Source organism: Teleopsis dalmanni, chromosome X (genome assembly GCF_002237135.1).
Source record: "Teleopsis dalmanni isolate 2A chromosome X, ASM223713v2, whole genome shotgun sequence".
Taxonomy (NCBI): Eukaryota; Metazoa; Arthropoda; class Insecta; order Diptera; family Diopsidae; genus Teleopsis; species Teleopsis dalmanni.
The window spans coordinates 87,062,530-87,078,142 of record NC_051848.1 but is presented as its reverse complement, the minus strand read 5'-3'; the positions used below and the strand labels follow the sequence as shown (position 1 = coordinate 87,078,142).

The 15,613-nt window shown below is 30.6% G+C and overlaps 2 protein-coding genes across 2 annotated transcripts; one reads left to right on the top strand and one right to left on the bottom strand.

Moving 5' to 3' along the window:
- The first annotated feature begins 260 nt into the window (after positions 1–260).
- LOC119661892 (chromatin-remodeling ATPase INO80) lies at positions 261–7,977 on the top strand. Its single transcript, XM_038071396.1, has 2 exons — positions 261–1,487; positions 6,525–7,977. The coding sequence occupies exons 1-2, from the start codon at positions 831–833 to the stop codon at positions 7,029–7,031; spliced, it is 1,164 nt and encodes a 387-aa protein (XP_037927324.1). The 5' UTR covers positions 261–830; the 3' UTR covers positions 7,032–7,977.
- Positions 7,978–8,395: 418 nt separating this feature from the next.
- LOC119661893 (lectin subunit alpha-like) lies at positions 8,396–14,880 on the bottom strand. Its single transcript, XM_038071397.1, has 4 exons — positions 14,772–14,880; positions 12,793–12,851; positions 10,891–10,999; positions 8,396–8,904 (listed from the first exon to the last, which is right to left on the bottom strand). Exons 1-4 carry the CDS (start codon positions 14,857–14,859, stop codon positions 8,630–8,632), a joined length of 531 nt encoding a protein of 176 aa, XP_037927325.1. The 5' UTR covers positions 14,860–14,880; the 3' UTR covers positions 8,396–8,629.
- Between the last annotated feature and the right edge of the window lie 733 nt (positions 14,881–15,613).

The window sequence follows — 15,613 nt, the reverse complement described above, 5'->3', positions numbered from 1 at the left end:
TAGAATTCGCCTTAGCAAAACTGCAAATACAAGGAACTGAATAATGCCTTGATTGTGCTATGTTTGCTGCAGACGATGTATGTATACTGCTCATCCCAGGATTTTCTTATTCTGTTATGGCGCACCGGTTGTCCAGTATAAACAAATGCGAAGCTTTTGAAAGAGCGCGTGCAGTAAGCTTATTTTGCACGAATGCACGTTCAGACTTTCATCCCTTGTTGCTGCATTTTCTGGGTTTAGTTTTGTGTAGGACTTTTTGAGCGATTACACCACCAAATAGATACTTTTTCCAGATATACTCGGAAAATGGCAATATTTCGGCATTTCATTCTTGAAGTGTGAAGATGGCAGTAAACTTCGCGGCAAACTGTCAAACGCTAGCAACTTAAATCGATGTGAAGTAAATTTGACTATACACAAAACCAGTGCAAGAAAAAAAGCTGACAGGGGTTTCGAAGAATTTCGGAGAACAAAAGAAAATCACGAAAAACAGGATACAGCTGCAGCGGAGACAGTGAAAAGTTTTATGTTTGTAAATCAAGTGCAAAAATAATTAAAAAAGAAAGTAAATAAATATAATATGATTTGCAAAAATTCTCTTGTGTTATATATAAAAAGAATCAATTAAAACTTCAATGAAATTAAATGAAAGAGAAGAAGTAAATTGAAGATTTTGTGTGACATTAAACAGTGAACAATACAGAAAACTTTACATTTATAGTTTATCAATATCTGCACATTTAACACATCACCCGCCCAGAAACCGACCGCTCACCCACCTGCGAAAAAAACATACATATTTTAAATCATACAAGCGGAATAAGTGAATTATGCGTAGTCGTACCGAATTGGTAACAACCACTTTTGTTGATTCTGAAGAAGAATTTAGTGAAGATGATGACTCTGAGGAAGATTGGCGTCCAACAGCATCTTCGGCAAATAAGAATGGCAGGAAAGCAAAACATGCTCGTGGTGGTGGAGCTGCTGGTGGTGGTAGTGGTGCTGGTGGCACTGGTGGTGGCCGCGCAAAACGCGGAAGGAAACGTAAGGGTGCAACAGCAGCAGCTAGGCGAGCGGCCGCAAAACGTAAGCCCACCTACGCGGAAAGTGATGAAGACAATGATGATGAACCTAGTGATGATAATCCTAATCAATTTGATGATCATGAAGTTGCACGGAGTTCAGTAAATAAAAAGATAACACCTGCTACAGCACCAGCTGTTGCAGATACAACAATTGCGGCATCAGCAACAACAAGTGCAACACAAAAGAAACAGTTGCCGGAAGTCAAGGCTATTGAACAAACATTTGCTGATACAACCGCTGAGGACACATTGGAACTATTACTATATAAACGGGACTTAATTGGTGATTACTCGCGGAATGGGCGCTTGTGCTTATGGCGCCGAGATGATAATAATCTCTTGCAAAAATACATACGTGTCAAAACTATACCGAATGATTTTCTTTTCACATCAAGTTCAGTGGTAAGTTTTCAATTAATAAAATTTAATTTTAAGTGATAATCCGGAAAATAAGTTTTCGAAATTAAGTTTAAAATTTGCAATACAACAATTTAATTGAGTGTTTCACACTGCGCATCACAATATACATTTTGTTTTTGTAGGAATTACGGAAAGCGCGCAACATATTAATTTACAAATTTTTTAGCAAGCTTTAACAGAACCATACTTGGCATAATGAAAGTCTACCCGGATAAACTAATTATTTAGAATAATTATAATTAGCACAAAGTCACATTATAATTCTAAAGCGACACTGAATTTATAAAACATTGAGTCATAAAAAGTACAAAATATAAATTAAAAGTGTTAGGCGAGAATAAGGGTGTCATCATTTTCAGATAGTGACGATCCAGGGAAATGAATAAGCCTTTGAACTCACCAGGACTTAAAGGACCTTCCATAGGAATGATAGTGTCTTAACCTCATTTCGATATAAGCAGAGAGATATAGAGGGTAGCATTTGCATTCCAAGGAAGACAGCAAACGATAGTTCAGTGAAAAAAGGACCCTCAATAGGAATGATAAGCTCTGAACCTTATTACGATATAGGCAGAAGTATCTAAAAGGTAGTTTTAATAAAACAAAGAAAATAAAAAAGTCTGGAAGTTTTGTAACGCTTTTGGATTTAAGATAATTAAAATTGCTATTAGACAACTTAATCAATAAAAGATGTGAATTCCGCATTGACATATCAAAGCATAAACTAGATTTAATATATGGCAAACTTGCTGGTCTCTGCAGGCTCATGTAAATGAACATGCAAAAACAACATAGATATCGCATCTATTTGTAGATTCTGAGATGGAGTTACTTATGTATTGATATAGAATAGATAAAAGTGCTTGGAATAAAAATTTATACCTGATAATGAATAATAGCTAAAGTTTCAGTTGAAATACTTTAATAAAAGTATAATGGCACTGGAGAAGGTTTTTAGAGTTGAATTATATTAATAAAGAGAGTATAACTAACGCTTACTTCAATCAGTTCTCCCAGTAAATATTACAGGCTATTAATAATAAGTATAATTAGCACTGAAACTGGTAAAACCGGTTCTAATATTCCTTATGCAAATTCTAATTAAAAAGCACTTGAACTGGTTTCCGATTTTGATATTCTTTAATCCATCTCTCTACCGATCTCAATAGTGAAACAAACCTACTACTTAGAAACTCTCTATACTATCAACACTTGAAAAATAGTAACTAGTACTGTCGAGCTTGGTAATAAAGCCATTTATTGTCAATTACCTACATCTGCAAATAAAAAGGTATCAGGTATTCATCAATGAAAAGAAATCGTTAGCTGAGTGTATAATAGAATCCATCCAAAATGCTTTTGGACATCCTCTTTTTTCTCTTTGTATCTTACTTGTATATCTTACTAACTCAAATAACTGCAAATAAAAGATCTGACTATAGTAAACTGTATACTGCGGTATGTAAATCATATGTAACCAGAATCAGAATGGGACTGATTGACAACAATAATACTCCATTATAATAGTAGCAAGTAATAATTGACTCTCTGCCACATTGTTTCTATAATAAGTATTTGCTGATTTTGACGTCGAGCATTCTTATAATCTTTTTGAGATATTTTTTATTATGATTTTATAACAAGCCAAAGTTTGTGTTTACCGTTCTTAGAATGCACAGGGCATAATTATGATTAAGTATATTGAAAAAAATTAAATCAAGAACGGAACAATATTATTCCGTATTTATTTGGTTCATTTTCATCTATTAATATTTTCTTATCTTGCACACTTTTTACTAAGCAATCATTCTTTGAAGTAAGCTACCCACCGCTTTGATTCACAAAAAGCCATAAATATGTTCAGTAAAACTCATATATGGAGTACAGATGCAATATCTTTGCTATCTTTCTGACCAAATTTCATCGAATTTTCTCAATACATCAGTTAGGAATCGATATTATTGACCCAAATAATTGCAAACAGATGGCCTTTGTAGTAATACCCGTTTTTAAGCAGTTCTGTTTTCTTTCGGATACATTTTGTATAAGAATATAAGCTTTCGGTTTTGTAATCAATGGGGTAATGAACCCTCATCTTATATAACGTAGATCGCATAATCCATAATAATGATTTAAAAGAAAATTTGAAGATCTAACATATATTCACCTCAATTGCTAATATGCTTTTTAAGAATTATCATTGTAGTTCATATTTACATCAATATCTCTATTTCTCTCATATCAAAAAATAAATACTAATTAATATTTTCCAATTGGAGCTACTACCCCGCTAAAACAGGAATTACATATCATATCACGTCAGTGTTACGTTTTGTCTGTTGGTACTACGCAGCGGAAAGCTCGAGAGCAAAATAGTCGCTTTGAAAGAGGGGTAGTCTCTTGTCCTCAAACTAAAAAAAAATGAAAAATCGTTGAAATTTCCTATTGTCAACAGAGAACCTACAATATGATCAAAACTAGCCAGTTTTTTTTTTCATTTTTTTAACTATATTGTGAAGTATGTAGCGATGTATGTAGCAGCTCATGTCTGTTCTTTGCTAATACCAAAATATACATTATAGTCGCAATGCTTTGCTCCGGTGGAAGCCCAGAATCCTGTTAGTTTCAATGTCATTAATGTTCTTTTTAAATTCTTATTGATTTACGGAAGTGAAAATGATTATAGAGGTTGCAATTTGATTGATACCGGGTTTCGTGCAATTAATAGTTTGTTGCTTTGAAAACCAGGTATATATAATACAATTGGACATCATATTTAAAAATATTGAGGTATACCTATTTACTGAATATTGAAACTCATGCGCACAAAATGTTAGGATTTAACTGTTAGATTGTTGTGATTACAACGGCAAGTAATTTCAATACAAGATAAGAAACACATATCGATGGTTGATCCCCATGACACCTCGGAAGTAGGTTCATTGTGGTATTACTGCACGCAACATATATTCTTTAAAACAGCGAATTATATTAAGTATTAAGTATACACTAGAAATATATTTTTTTATTTGACATTTGCAATTGAATTTTATTACAATTTTGTTGTCCACTGTTATCCACTATTGTCCACAGTTATCCACCCATACAAACCGATTAATGTCATATACCATAAAACTATAATACAAAAATTAATAAAAAAAGTTTCTCATACTCAAAAACAAAAATCGTCTGAAAATGAAAGTTAGTATACACATTCATTTCCGCTACGTGTTGCTTTTAGGACACATCACCGTCTGTCCATCCCAGTGGCTGTACAATTGCTTATTTGGAAGAAAGATGTAAAAAGGTTAAGGACGTCCAACACTGTAATTAACTTTCTATTTCTTGTAAAAATGCACACAAACTTTCTTCTTATATTTGGAATGATTTAAATAATTAATTACTAATTAATTACATTAATTAATTAATAAATTTACGTTGAAAATAATGATTTGTGTAAAATCACAAAATAAAATATGAATCTGGTAAGGTTCACGAATATTTCTGCAATCAATTATTTATAATTAAATATTTTCCATAGTAAATAAATAAATGGAAATAAATTATAATTTATTTGTACACTTACTATATTATTATGAAGAGATTTCGAAAAGTAGTGAACTACGACAACAAAAATTATTTTTATATTATTTTAATTAAATGAATTTTTGATTGATCATATAGCTGCTTCGCGTATTGCCAAATACCCATCATCAGTTGTCTTGGAATCAATTCTAATATTTAATTATTCATAAAAAATATTTTTAAACTGCAAGTACCAAAGGTTGAACTCGTACCTAACCAAGTTTGAAGCTCAGAGTCAGTGTTCATTAGCCAACTGACCTAAAGTCGTACTTGACTTGTATATCGAAGTTGGAGATTTTTGTTAAGTTGCTGTAAAAGTTCAACAACCAATTCATGTTAGTCATACCTAGGTTATTATGTATATAGTAAAAGTATAGTAAATAAAAGCTGCATATTATTAATTTGAAATTAAAACAAAAGGCTTATAAGACACCAGTATAGGTATGGCATATTTTCATTTAAAAATAATTATGTAGAAATGATTTCGTTCAATGTTATTTTAAAGTTAAGTTCTTGAGACCAAATTTTGGTTACTCATCCATATATATAGTACACCAATAATTAAATATCAATATCTCACCTTAACCAATATCGCATGAAGAATATTTATGCCAAATCATTCCTGTAGAATGACCTATCGACAAGCACATAAGTCCACAGCAAGCACAATACTAGCCTTAGTGAGCCACACGAAACGAAGACCCCCTGAAAGCATATGGCGGAAATAATATCTTATTATAAAAAAATTGCCCATGAGATATTAACACTTAATCCTAAATGTGAAGGATTTTGATAACGACTGTATCCGAATGAACAAAGACTTTACAAGAACAGAACTTCTTTGATATTTTATATGAACTTTTTTGGTGTAAATAAGCTTTTAAAAAAAATTTAAGATTTTATTCATTGGAAATGTTTTTGTTTAACTTCTTTTGCAATAACCCAAATTATTTCTTGTACCGAATTGTCAACGTTATTTTCTCCTCAATTGTATATCTCCAACGTACATATTTAAGATGCTTTCCACATCCTTAAAACGATGCTTACTCAGCTGGTCAGCTTTAAAATTTACCTATGGTACGACAGGGGACCTATGTGGCAGCTAAGCAAGCTCGTTTTTATCTAAAAGGGGAAATACTCGTTGTAATTATTTGTTTATTTTAATTACATAGTTAAGTACATTAAGCAAATGTAGTTTAAATGATGCTGTAGGTTTTAATTTTTTTTTTTAAATATAAAAATACTTTTATATAAGCACCAATGTCATGGACCCCATGACATACCGGCCCGCATACCGGTACTTGTGAAATGCAGCACTAGCAAACATTTTATTTATAGTAATTAAATATTAGTTTTACTAAATAAAACAAATAATTTATAAATTTTTTTTCGAAATACATGTACTAATATATTTCTCTCAATATTAAATTTCAGTATTCCAGCTGGGATGATAAACGTATTTGTGATTTTGCTAACATAAAAGTTAAATGTATGGATCCAAATAATCGTCGAGTCCGTATTATAAATACAACCGAGCTTCAGCAATTATCACAAGAGGCAACTGAAAAAGCAGAAGCCGAAAATTCAGATAATGAAGAAGGCTACAAAAAACCACAAGATGCTAGCAAGACACAGGGTGAAGTTGAGATTAATAGTGACGATAGCGATTATGAGGAATCAGCTCCAACAAATATACCGATTAAGACTGCAAGAACTACTGTCGCCAATACTGGTGCTGGGATAAATATAAAAATATTGGCACCACTCAACCAGCAAATGGCAAACAAGGATATGAAGCACAACGACAACACAGACGAAAATGATAATGACGAAGAAGTAGAAGAAGAAATTGAAGAGGAAGATGACGACGATGATGGTGACATCGAAGATAACGATGATGCAGATATTGAAGATGAAGACGAAGACGACGATGACAATTAATAGAATTTTTTAATATTAATTGCAACAGTGTGTGTTTTTTATCAGAAAAAAATAATAATTCAAAAACAAATTAATTGTATTTAATCGTATAAAATATAGATGTATGTGTAAGTGCTAAAAATCAGTCCAAAGTCCGTAAGTCTGTCTGTTTAAGAAAAGCTTTACCAAATAACTACTACAAAAGCACTATCAAGCTAGTGTATATGTCGGATGTTTTTGAACTAATAAGGTACGAGAGCTATAATGTTATTTTAGATATACTACTTTATGTCTAAGTCAGTAATAATACGGGCTTGTATCTTTTTTACTTAATCCGCTCACTGTTTAGTGAGTCCAACTATTGCCTGTTATAGTTCGTAGTTGTTATCCATATAAAGTTTCGTTTCATTTCCGTGGTATTACTTATTATAAGCATAAGACTTCGAAAGGTTGTTAGTTTTGGACCCAAAAACAAAACTATTGAAACATCTAAAAACTAAATAAATCTAAGACCACTCTAGTGTTTTAGAGTATTGTACGGCTACAACACCGGAAATATTTTTATTGTAGCACGAATTTTTAAATCACCAACATATTTAGAAATGTAATGAAATTTGGGAAATTGAGTTGAGAGTTGGCTTAAGTTGGAAGATGTGATCTACCTATGATTTAGTGACGGAACTAACGGACTTATTTGGAACAGCGGAATACGTTCTTTTACTGTCTTAACTCAAGTCGTATAGATGTACATTAGATATAGATTCTTACTATAATTATACTATTATTTTATCTTTGTTTTGATTTCCCGGTTCGAAACTAAAGTGAACAGTATTACGAGAAAATTGTTGTAGGAGAGGTCCTTGAGTCGAGTCATTGCTCTACATGAGGCTGTTAAGTTAAACATTAAATAAGTTTTAAAAACGCGAAAAAAGTAAAAAGGCTCAAAGATTTTGTATTTTAAAATAAATCAAAAACAAAATGGAAAAACAAATGGTCAAAAAAATTTTAGGCTTTATTTACAAATAAACTGAAAAATTATTAAAATTAGTGAGAAGAGAAAATATTTTAGCATTATTCTAAGATGTAAGGATTTTGTAAAAATGTAAAACTTAAAGAAAGTTGCCAAATTATTTTTAAAAAATAACTATAACTATAACATTTATTTTACTAAAAGTTGTTTTATTGTTTTAATTAAATTTATTTATATTTAAAATATTTTCATACATTTATTTGCTTACTAAGATGCTCATAAGAATTTTTGAAAAAGAAAAAAGAAAACAAAATATAAAATAGTCAACAATTAATTTTAAACTTTGCATGCATATTTACAAATAAAAATATATCAATGTCCATTAAAGTGTGAAAATAAAAAAAAAAACATAATAAAAACAATTAATCAAAACCAAATTTGAATGAAAATGATACTAAATTCACAACAATTCAAGATTTTTGAAAACTTATCTTTACTAAAAATAATAATTAACAATTTTGAAAAGAGAAAAAACCTAAACGATTATAAATAAATGAGTGTATTTAAATGTATAATTTTGTTTTTTGTAATTTTGCGCTTTATTCTGAAGTATTATGAAGTATTATGAATTTTCCATAATCCTCTTATTTCAAACTATATTTTTATCGGAATCACCGGTAAAGCGTTCACAAATGAAATGACGACGATATTTACATTGAGTATCGTTCCATTTACCCAACTCACGAAAGCCCATCTCCACACAGTGTTCGTTTTTCTGCCAATTATCGGGCATACCGGGTAACCAGTTTGTATACTTAAACGCTTCACCAGTCGATGCCCAAACAAAATTACCACGAGAATCGTTGTCGTTGCCTGATGTCCAATAAATAAATCTATTATCAATCTCAGGACGATCTATAAAGCCTGTGAAATAGAATTAAAAACATGAGTATTGACTAAGTCTACGGTACGGTTACACTATCACTCCACAAACATACAGTAATAAGTGCAACTTTTACTACAAAACACACACAAAGGTCTAATCATTGCCTTCGATCATTTACATAGATTTTGTTTCAAAGATAAGATATCCCTATGTTAATATACAACTGTCAAGTTTATTCAAAAAATGAAAACGTACTACTTATTATGTTATATGTACGGTATATGAATTAAATGAGATATTACACCGCCTTTGCTTCATTGTTGACTTGGTAACTTGGTGCCTTGGTGACACAAAGTGTAGGGCTTAGGCCAAATCTAATATATAATAACATAATCTACAGAAATAACAAGCAGTCTGATGGAAATCAAATTAATTCTTGGTTTGTCTTTATATATAACACATCGGACTTTTGTCGATATGCATACAAATATCATTCTGATTCCAGTCGTAGAAGTAAAACCAACAAACCATTGAATACAAGATTAAAAAAAATCAAAAAAAAAAAAAACTTTAATGTAAACAATCAAGATAATTACTTTAGCATTTTTTTTTTGTGGTGAGGAGGTAGAATACTTTATGCACCATCAGACCGACCATTGTCGGAATGGTGTGCCCGATAGGGATATGTAGTATACTATATGTATACTACATGTAGTATACTGATATGTGGTATACAAATTAAAACATCCCCTTTTCGGCGAGACTTATTACTTCTCGAAACCTTTTTCCCATTACTTCGAAGAGGGTCCCTTTTATGCGTTCTCACAGTCTCTGTCGCCATAAATGCAGTCGGGTAGATTCACTTTTCCCATGTAATTACAAAAGAACCCATGTCCGGTCAGCGTTTGAGTGAGACAGTCATTTATGTCTCCCGATTTCTGTTTAAGCTAGGTGATTACATTTGGTATTAGTCTAGCCTATTAGTCTATTAGTCTATCTTCCTTGAGTGCTATTGTTCTCCTGCCATTTGTTGAGTATAGTAGTCGGTTATTTTCTTATTGTATACTCTTTGGCGCTCCTTTGTTTGAAAATTAATTTGAGATACACCTACAGTAATTGTTATTATAATTCATCAAGTGAACTGTTAAAAACCTTTAACAATAATATTTTTCTAATAGAATCCCCCCTTAACACAATCCTCTAATTAATATTAGTTATAGTTTAGTAAATTGTTTAACAACTTTAAAATAAAATATTTTGTAGTGTAATCCCCCTTTAAAACACTCCTGGCCACCCCACAGAAAAATACGAATGGAAGAAATATATGTATATTTCTATGATTATTCCACTATAAAGCATTTTCCATAGTATATGCTTATACAGATGCTACATTACTTAATTTATTAAACCATTTTTGGATTTAGATTTGGATTTGGAGTTAAACCAGAAAATTTCATTCAGATTTCGTACCGAACCAAAGGAACTTAGAATGAACTATGCTTCACCGATTGAATCTATCTGACTTAAGCAAAGGTTTTAATAATAAATAATATATAATATTATTTATATATAAATAAATAACAGTATTTTCCCCAATTTCTTTGTGTATGTTGTATCATTGAAATCATGCAAAGAGCTAGCAGTTTGGAAAAGTGGTCTATTCCGAGTATTGTTTTTGTTACTGAGATCTTGAAAATTATAAGTTTTTAAGGCATACATTAAGGTGAGTATGTTTTATTTCTTTATTTTCTTTCTAAACTAAAGTGACAATGACTAACTTTCTTTCTATCATAACTAGCCAGGGATTCAAAACAAACTTAAGAAATATCCTAAAAAATTTGTCTACCCTATATTCCAAAAATGTACCTAGCAGAAATGAAAATCTAACCATTTACATAAAAAAATATTTTTTGAGCCACTAAACTAAACTTTACGTAGTCAAGAATTAATCTATGGACTTTATTTTTCACTATATTATTTGTGTCTATTTTAATTATTTGAGTCATAATTTATATATTACCTACCAAGTTTCTCTAATTGTTCGTTCAGTTTCATCTGTTTTTCCTCTGACTCTATGGTTAACAACTGCATATCGTTATTTGCACAGAATTTTAACGCCTCCTTCCATGGAAACTATATAAACATAATGAAAAAAAACACCATTCTTTATATGTAATATTTAGTATATGTATTTTGAGAATACTGGTTAATATAATTATTGAACTGTTTATTATGTAAATAAAACTAATGTATATTGTAAGTTCCTTTAAAAATAGTTTTTTGTAGTAAGGTCAACTATTAGTAATAGTCTACGAGTATTACCAATTCTCAATAACATCAACCTGACTATAAGCTGAATTGAGATAATTTTTTGTATAAGAGCAATACCTTTTCTACCTTGAACATCTATGATATGTTGTATAATTTCTTTTTTATATCAGGTTCTACTTTATGCAATTAGTCTTTACACTCTTTCCAAGTGGTCCATAGCTTATAGAAGACACACTGAAACATTGAAAGGTGGTCTGATTCTTGCTTTTTCTTTCTTTCTTCTCTTCATCCTTCTTTATAGTAATTACTTTATTGCATTATTGAAATTACTGCGAGCGAAAAATTGATTTTTAATGGTGAACCAGTGAAAACGGTACAGCAATACAAATACCCAGAACTGAGGGTGAGAAATATAGGGATCAAAGGACAATTTAAATACACTCTGAGCAGCTTTCCAAAACGATTTTTCAAGATGTACGCAAAGCAGTTTAGTCATGTGGGCTTTATGGCTGCAGGGCGGAAATATCTCTCACGGTGAAGAACAGCTATTTTGCAAAAAGAATATTGAACGTACCTCCAGCTCAAAAAGTACCCGGATTTTATGAATAAAACACACAAATTTAAATTTTATTCCAAATTTATTTTATCTCTTTCAATAAGCTCCTTCTGAAGCGATACACATATGCTAACGCTTAACCCAATCTTCCATACACTTTTCGTAGGCCTGTGAAGGTATGGCTTTTAGTTCCTTCAACGAATTCTCTTTTACCGATTCAATCGACTCAAAACACTTACCACGAAGGGGCAATTTGAGTTTCGGGAACAGGAAAAAGTCGCACGGATCCAGATCTGGCGAATATGGTGTCTGAGCGATGACAGTGGTGTTGACAGCCGTGTTTGGTCAAAAAATCGCGTAGAACAAGAATTTTCCATAGTAAAAATCGCTAAATGCACTTGAGGTATTGAGGTAGTCTCACATTAACAGCTGCTGTAAACAAACTAATTAACAGATGGCGCTCAAATTTGTACCATATGTCAAGAAAGGGTGTGCCAACATACCAAAAAAATTTTTGAAAAGGGTCTATTACTTAAGGAGTAGTTAACAAACAACAAAATCCGGTTACTTTTTGAGCATAAGGTAGACAGTTGCACCTTAAATTGATATAGTATTAAATATAGAAAAGCTAATAAAAGAAGAATATTTATGTTACAACAGTAACTCGGTGATTATCGACTGCAGTATTTGTTCGCTTCACATGTCAAGCAAAATGGCACCGCTTGTTACCAAAATCAAGGGAAAGCTTTCATTTCTGAGTTATTGCTCAGATGCTTACTATGTGTATTTGATTTATAAGGCAAACTGTATTGAACTACTTGCTGCCGAAAATATTAAAAAACGCAAGAAATCGCGAAGTCCGCGTATATAAACATCTTGACTTGGATCTGGTATTGTCATACTATAACGTTACCTAAGATCTCATGGTTGAAATTTAAAAATATATTTTTTTACAAGGCAATTATATATTCTGACCTATTAGGCTATCCAACTGATCTTAAATTAGTTTAAAATTTACATTTATTAATTATTTAATTTAATTCAATTAAACTGACAAGTAATTATCTTTGGATGATATTATAAAAAGTTTTATACTTACTTTTGTCTGATTCCAGACTAAAAACTCAGTATCACCTATTCGAAATTGTGGTGCCGAATCTGCAAAATTATTTTTTTGTCATTAATTTTTTTATTTTATTCATGAATTAATGAATTATTATTTATAATTCAGAAAATTATTATTATTAAAATTATTGTTTATAATTTAATGAATTATTTATAATGACAGAAAATTATTCAAATTAAATGACCATAGTTTTTCAACAATAATTTCACAAAATATTTCTAGTTCGATCTATTAATCGTAGTTCATTAAACGATTTCAAATTTTCAGTAAGAACCTGGCACCTCCACATTGTATAAAGCTTTTTACTAACAGCGTGATTTGAGGATTTTGAGTCAATACTGCTTGAGAAATAATATTATAGGTTTCACGTAAAGTGTGACCGATTTGACTATACTTCCGTTGTTTTACTTCAATATTAATGTTGTGTGATATTCTGACATCTGCGATATTTCATCGGTTGATTTAAAATGCCGTACCATTAGTTGAACTTACGTATAGGGATTCCTTTGTATTGATATTGATTTTTAGTCCAGGTTCTACTAGCAACACGTTTTCATCTGCATATCCTTTAAACACTCGTTTAATCGCCAGGTGGTTTTTTATTGGTACTAACAAAGATTTCCTGGAACCCATTAAACAAAACAATAAATAATATTACCAAAAATATACATCCTTGTCTAACACCTGAGGTAGAATCAATGGCTCTACTTTATTGTTCATTATATACTACTTCACATCTAGCATCCTACAAATTGTGTAGATGATATTCATAATTTTCTGAAAAATTGTGATCGCTTTCTAGCGCCCTCGAAATACAACTCTTATAACGAAGACAATTATAATGTATACAATGTTGAATTTATCAAGAAAATTGAATGAATGAATAAATATAAAATACACACATATAATAGAAATTAGAAAATTTTAATACTGGTAATATCGATATCCTAATGTAAAGTTAAGCAAAACAGGTAGCTTACCATAATTTTATTGTGTATTTGTGCCGCATTTCTTGAGAAACAATCTGGTATTATTATTTATTACTTATTTACAAAACTTATTGAATTCAGGGATAGAGCCCTTAAATTATTTGCGAAAACTGACAGATTTACCAACACTGCGTTATCGAATCTCAGAATGGTTACAGCTCCTCGGGGAGGTATGCAGATCTGAGGTTAATTATTGCTTAGTCTGATGAAGTGATAAACAATAATCCAGTGTAGGCGTAAAGAGGAGTTTTGAAGATACCTCGAATTAATAAAGAGTAAAAGTACTCAAGTGCACTGGTTCATATAGCTTCAACATAAATACTATAGTATTTACTTGGATAAATAATTATAATCTTTCATTAATGACGCACTTAGAATTATATAGTAATCCTTCACATTGATCTGACTTATATGTGTATTATATACATTTCATTTTTTTTAAGTTTTATAAATATTATTCGATATTTAATTAAATGATTATATTTTTGTTTTTCTCAATTAGTCTGTTAAAAAAATATACATTTTTTCCTATAGTTTTCTGCTATGAAGAAATACTTTACTGGTGACAATATGGTGTTGATTCGAAGAACTAGATGTGTTATAAAGAGTTAGGTCTGATTATCTGTAGAAAACATTAGGATCCATGTTAGGCATCAGTACTCTATTTATTTATTTATATATATTTTAATATCTTTTGCTTATAAAAATTTTATAATTTTTTGTTATTTTAATTATTGTACTTTATTTACTGCAATTCCAATTTTACAATTTCAATTAATGTTTTATTTTTAATGAAAGAATTAATCTGCCATGGACTAAATATGAACAAGTCTCTTTTATTTCCCTTAAAAGATATTCTTAATATAAATAATTCACATTATGAATTATCATTGATCTTATGTTGAAAGTATTTAATGATACACTATTTTATATTATTTAAAAGTGTTACTGATATTAACTCACTGGTTGCGGACTGCGCATCTATAAGCACCAAACACTTGATTATGAGTAAAATTATAGCAAAGAACTTTATCGATAAACACGAAAGCATGTTTGCTTCTGTTTAAATACGAGTTTGTTCGAAAACTAAAAAATTTTGTGTTTAAGTTCTTTATATTTATATGTCTAAAGTTCCAAAAATTATAAACGAATGCCTAACAAAACCCAAACCTTTGACAGAAGTTATATATACATTAGAGTCTTAGTTATCAGGTCTCATATTTTGTATCACACATCATTTTTAAGAGAAAATAAAAAGGTTTAAATTTAGAAACTGATTACGAAGCATTTTAAACATATATTACTAGCTAGAATCATGCTAATTCTCATAATATAGTGGTACAGATAATTAATCATCTTAATGAACAAACGTTTTCATATGAAAATATAATAAACAAACGCTTTCATTTAAAAATATATTTTTAAAGTTTTTATTAGTGTTGGCGAAAAAGCTACGCTTTCTTTATAATGACAAAGAGGCTACATTTTAAAATTTAGAAGGGTTTGAATAGAAATAAAAAGACAACAACAAAAATTATAGTTAATTTATTGAAATTTGGATGACCATACAATGCTACTTCGAGTATTGCCAAGTACTCATCATCAGTGGTCTTTGGAAATAATCGTATATAATTAGTTTATAGTCCATACATAATTATTTGTGTTTCCAAATAAAGCTGTAGTTTATAAGCTCGTTCTAATTTAAAGCTCGGCAAGTGCTTTGGTTAGTGTCACTAATTAAATAAAAAAGTGACAAAAAACCTGGGACTAGAGCACTGAAAGTTTGTGCAGCCTTATCTGCTTGT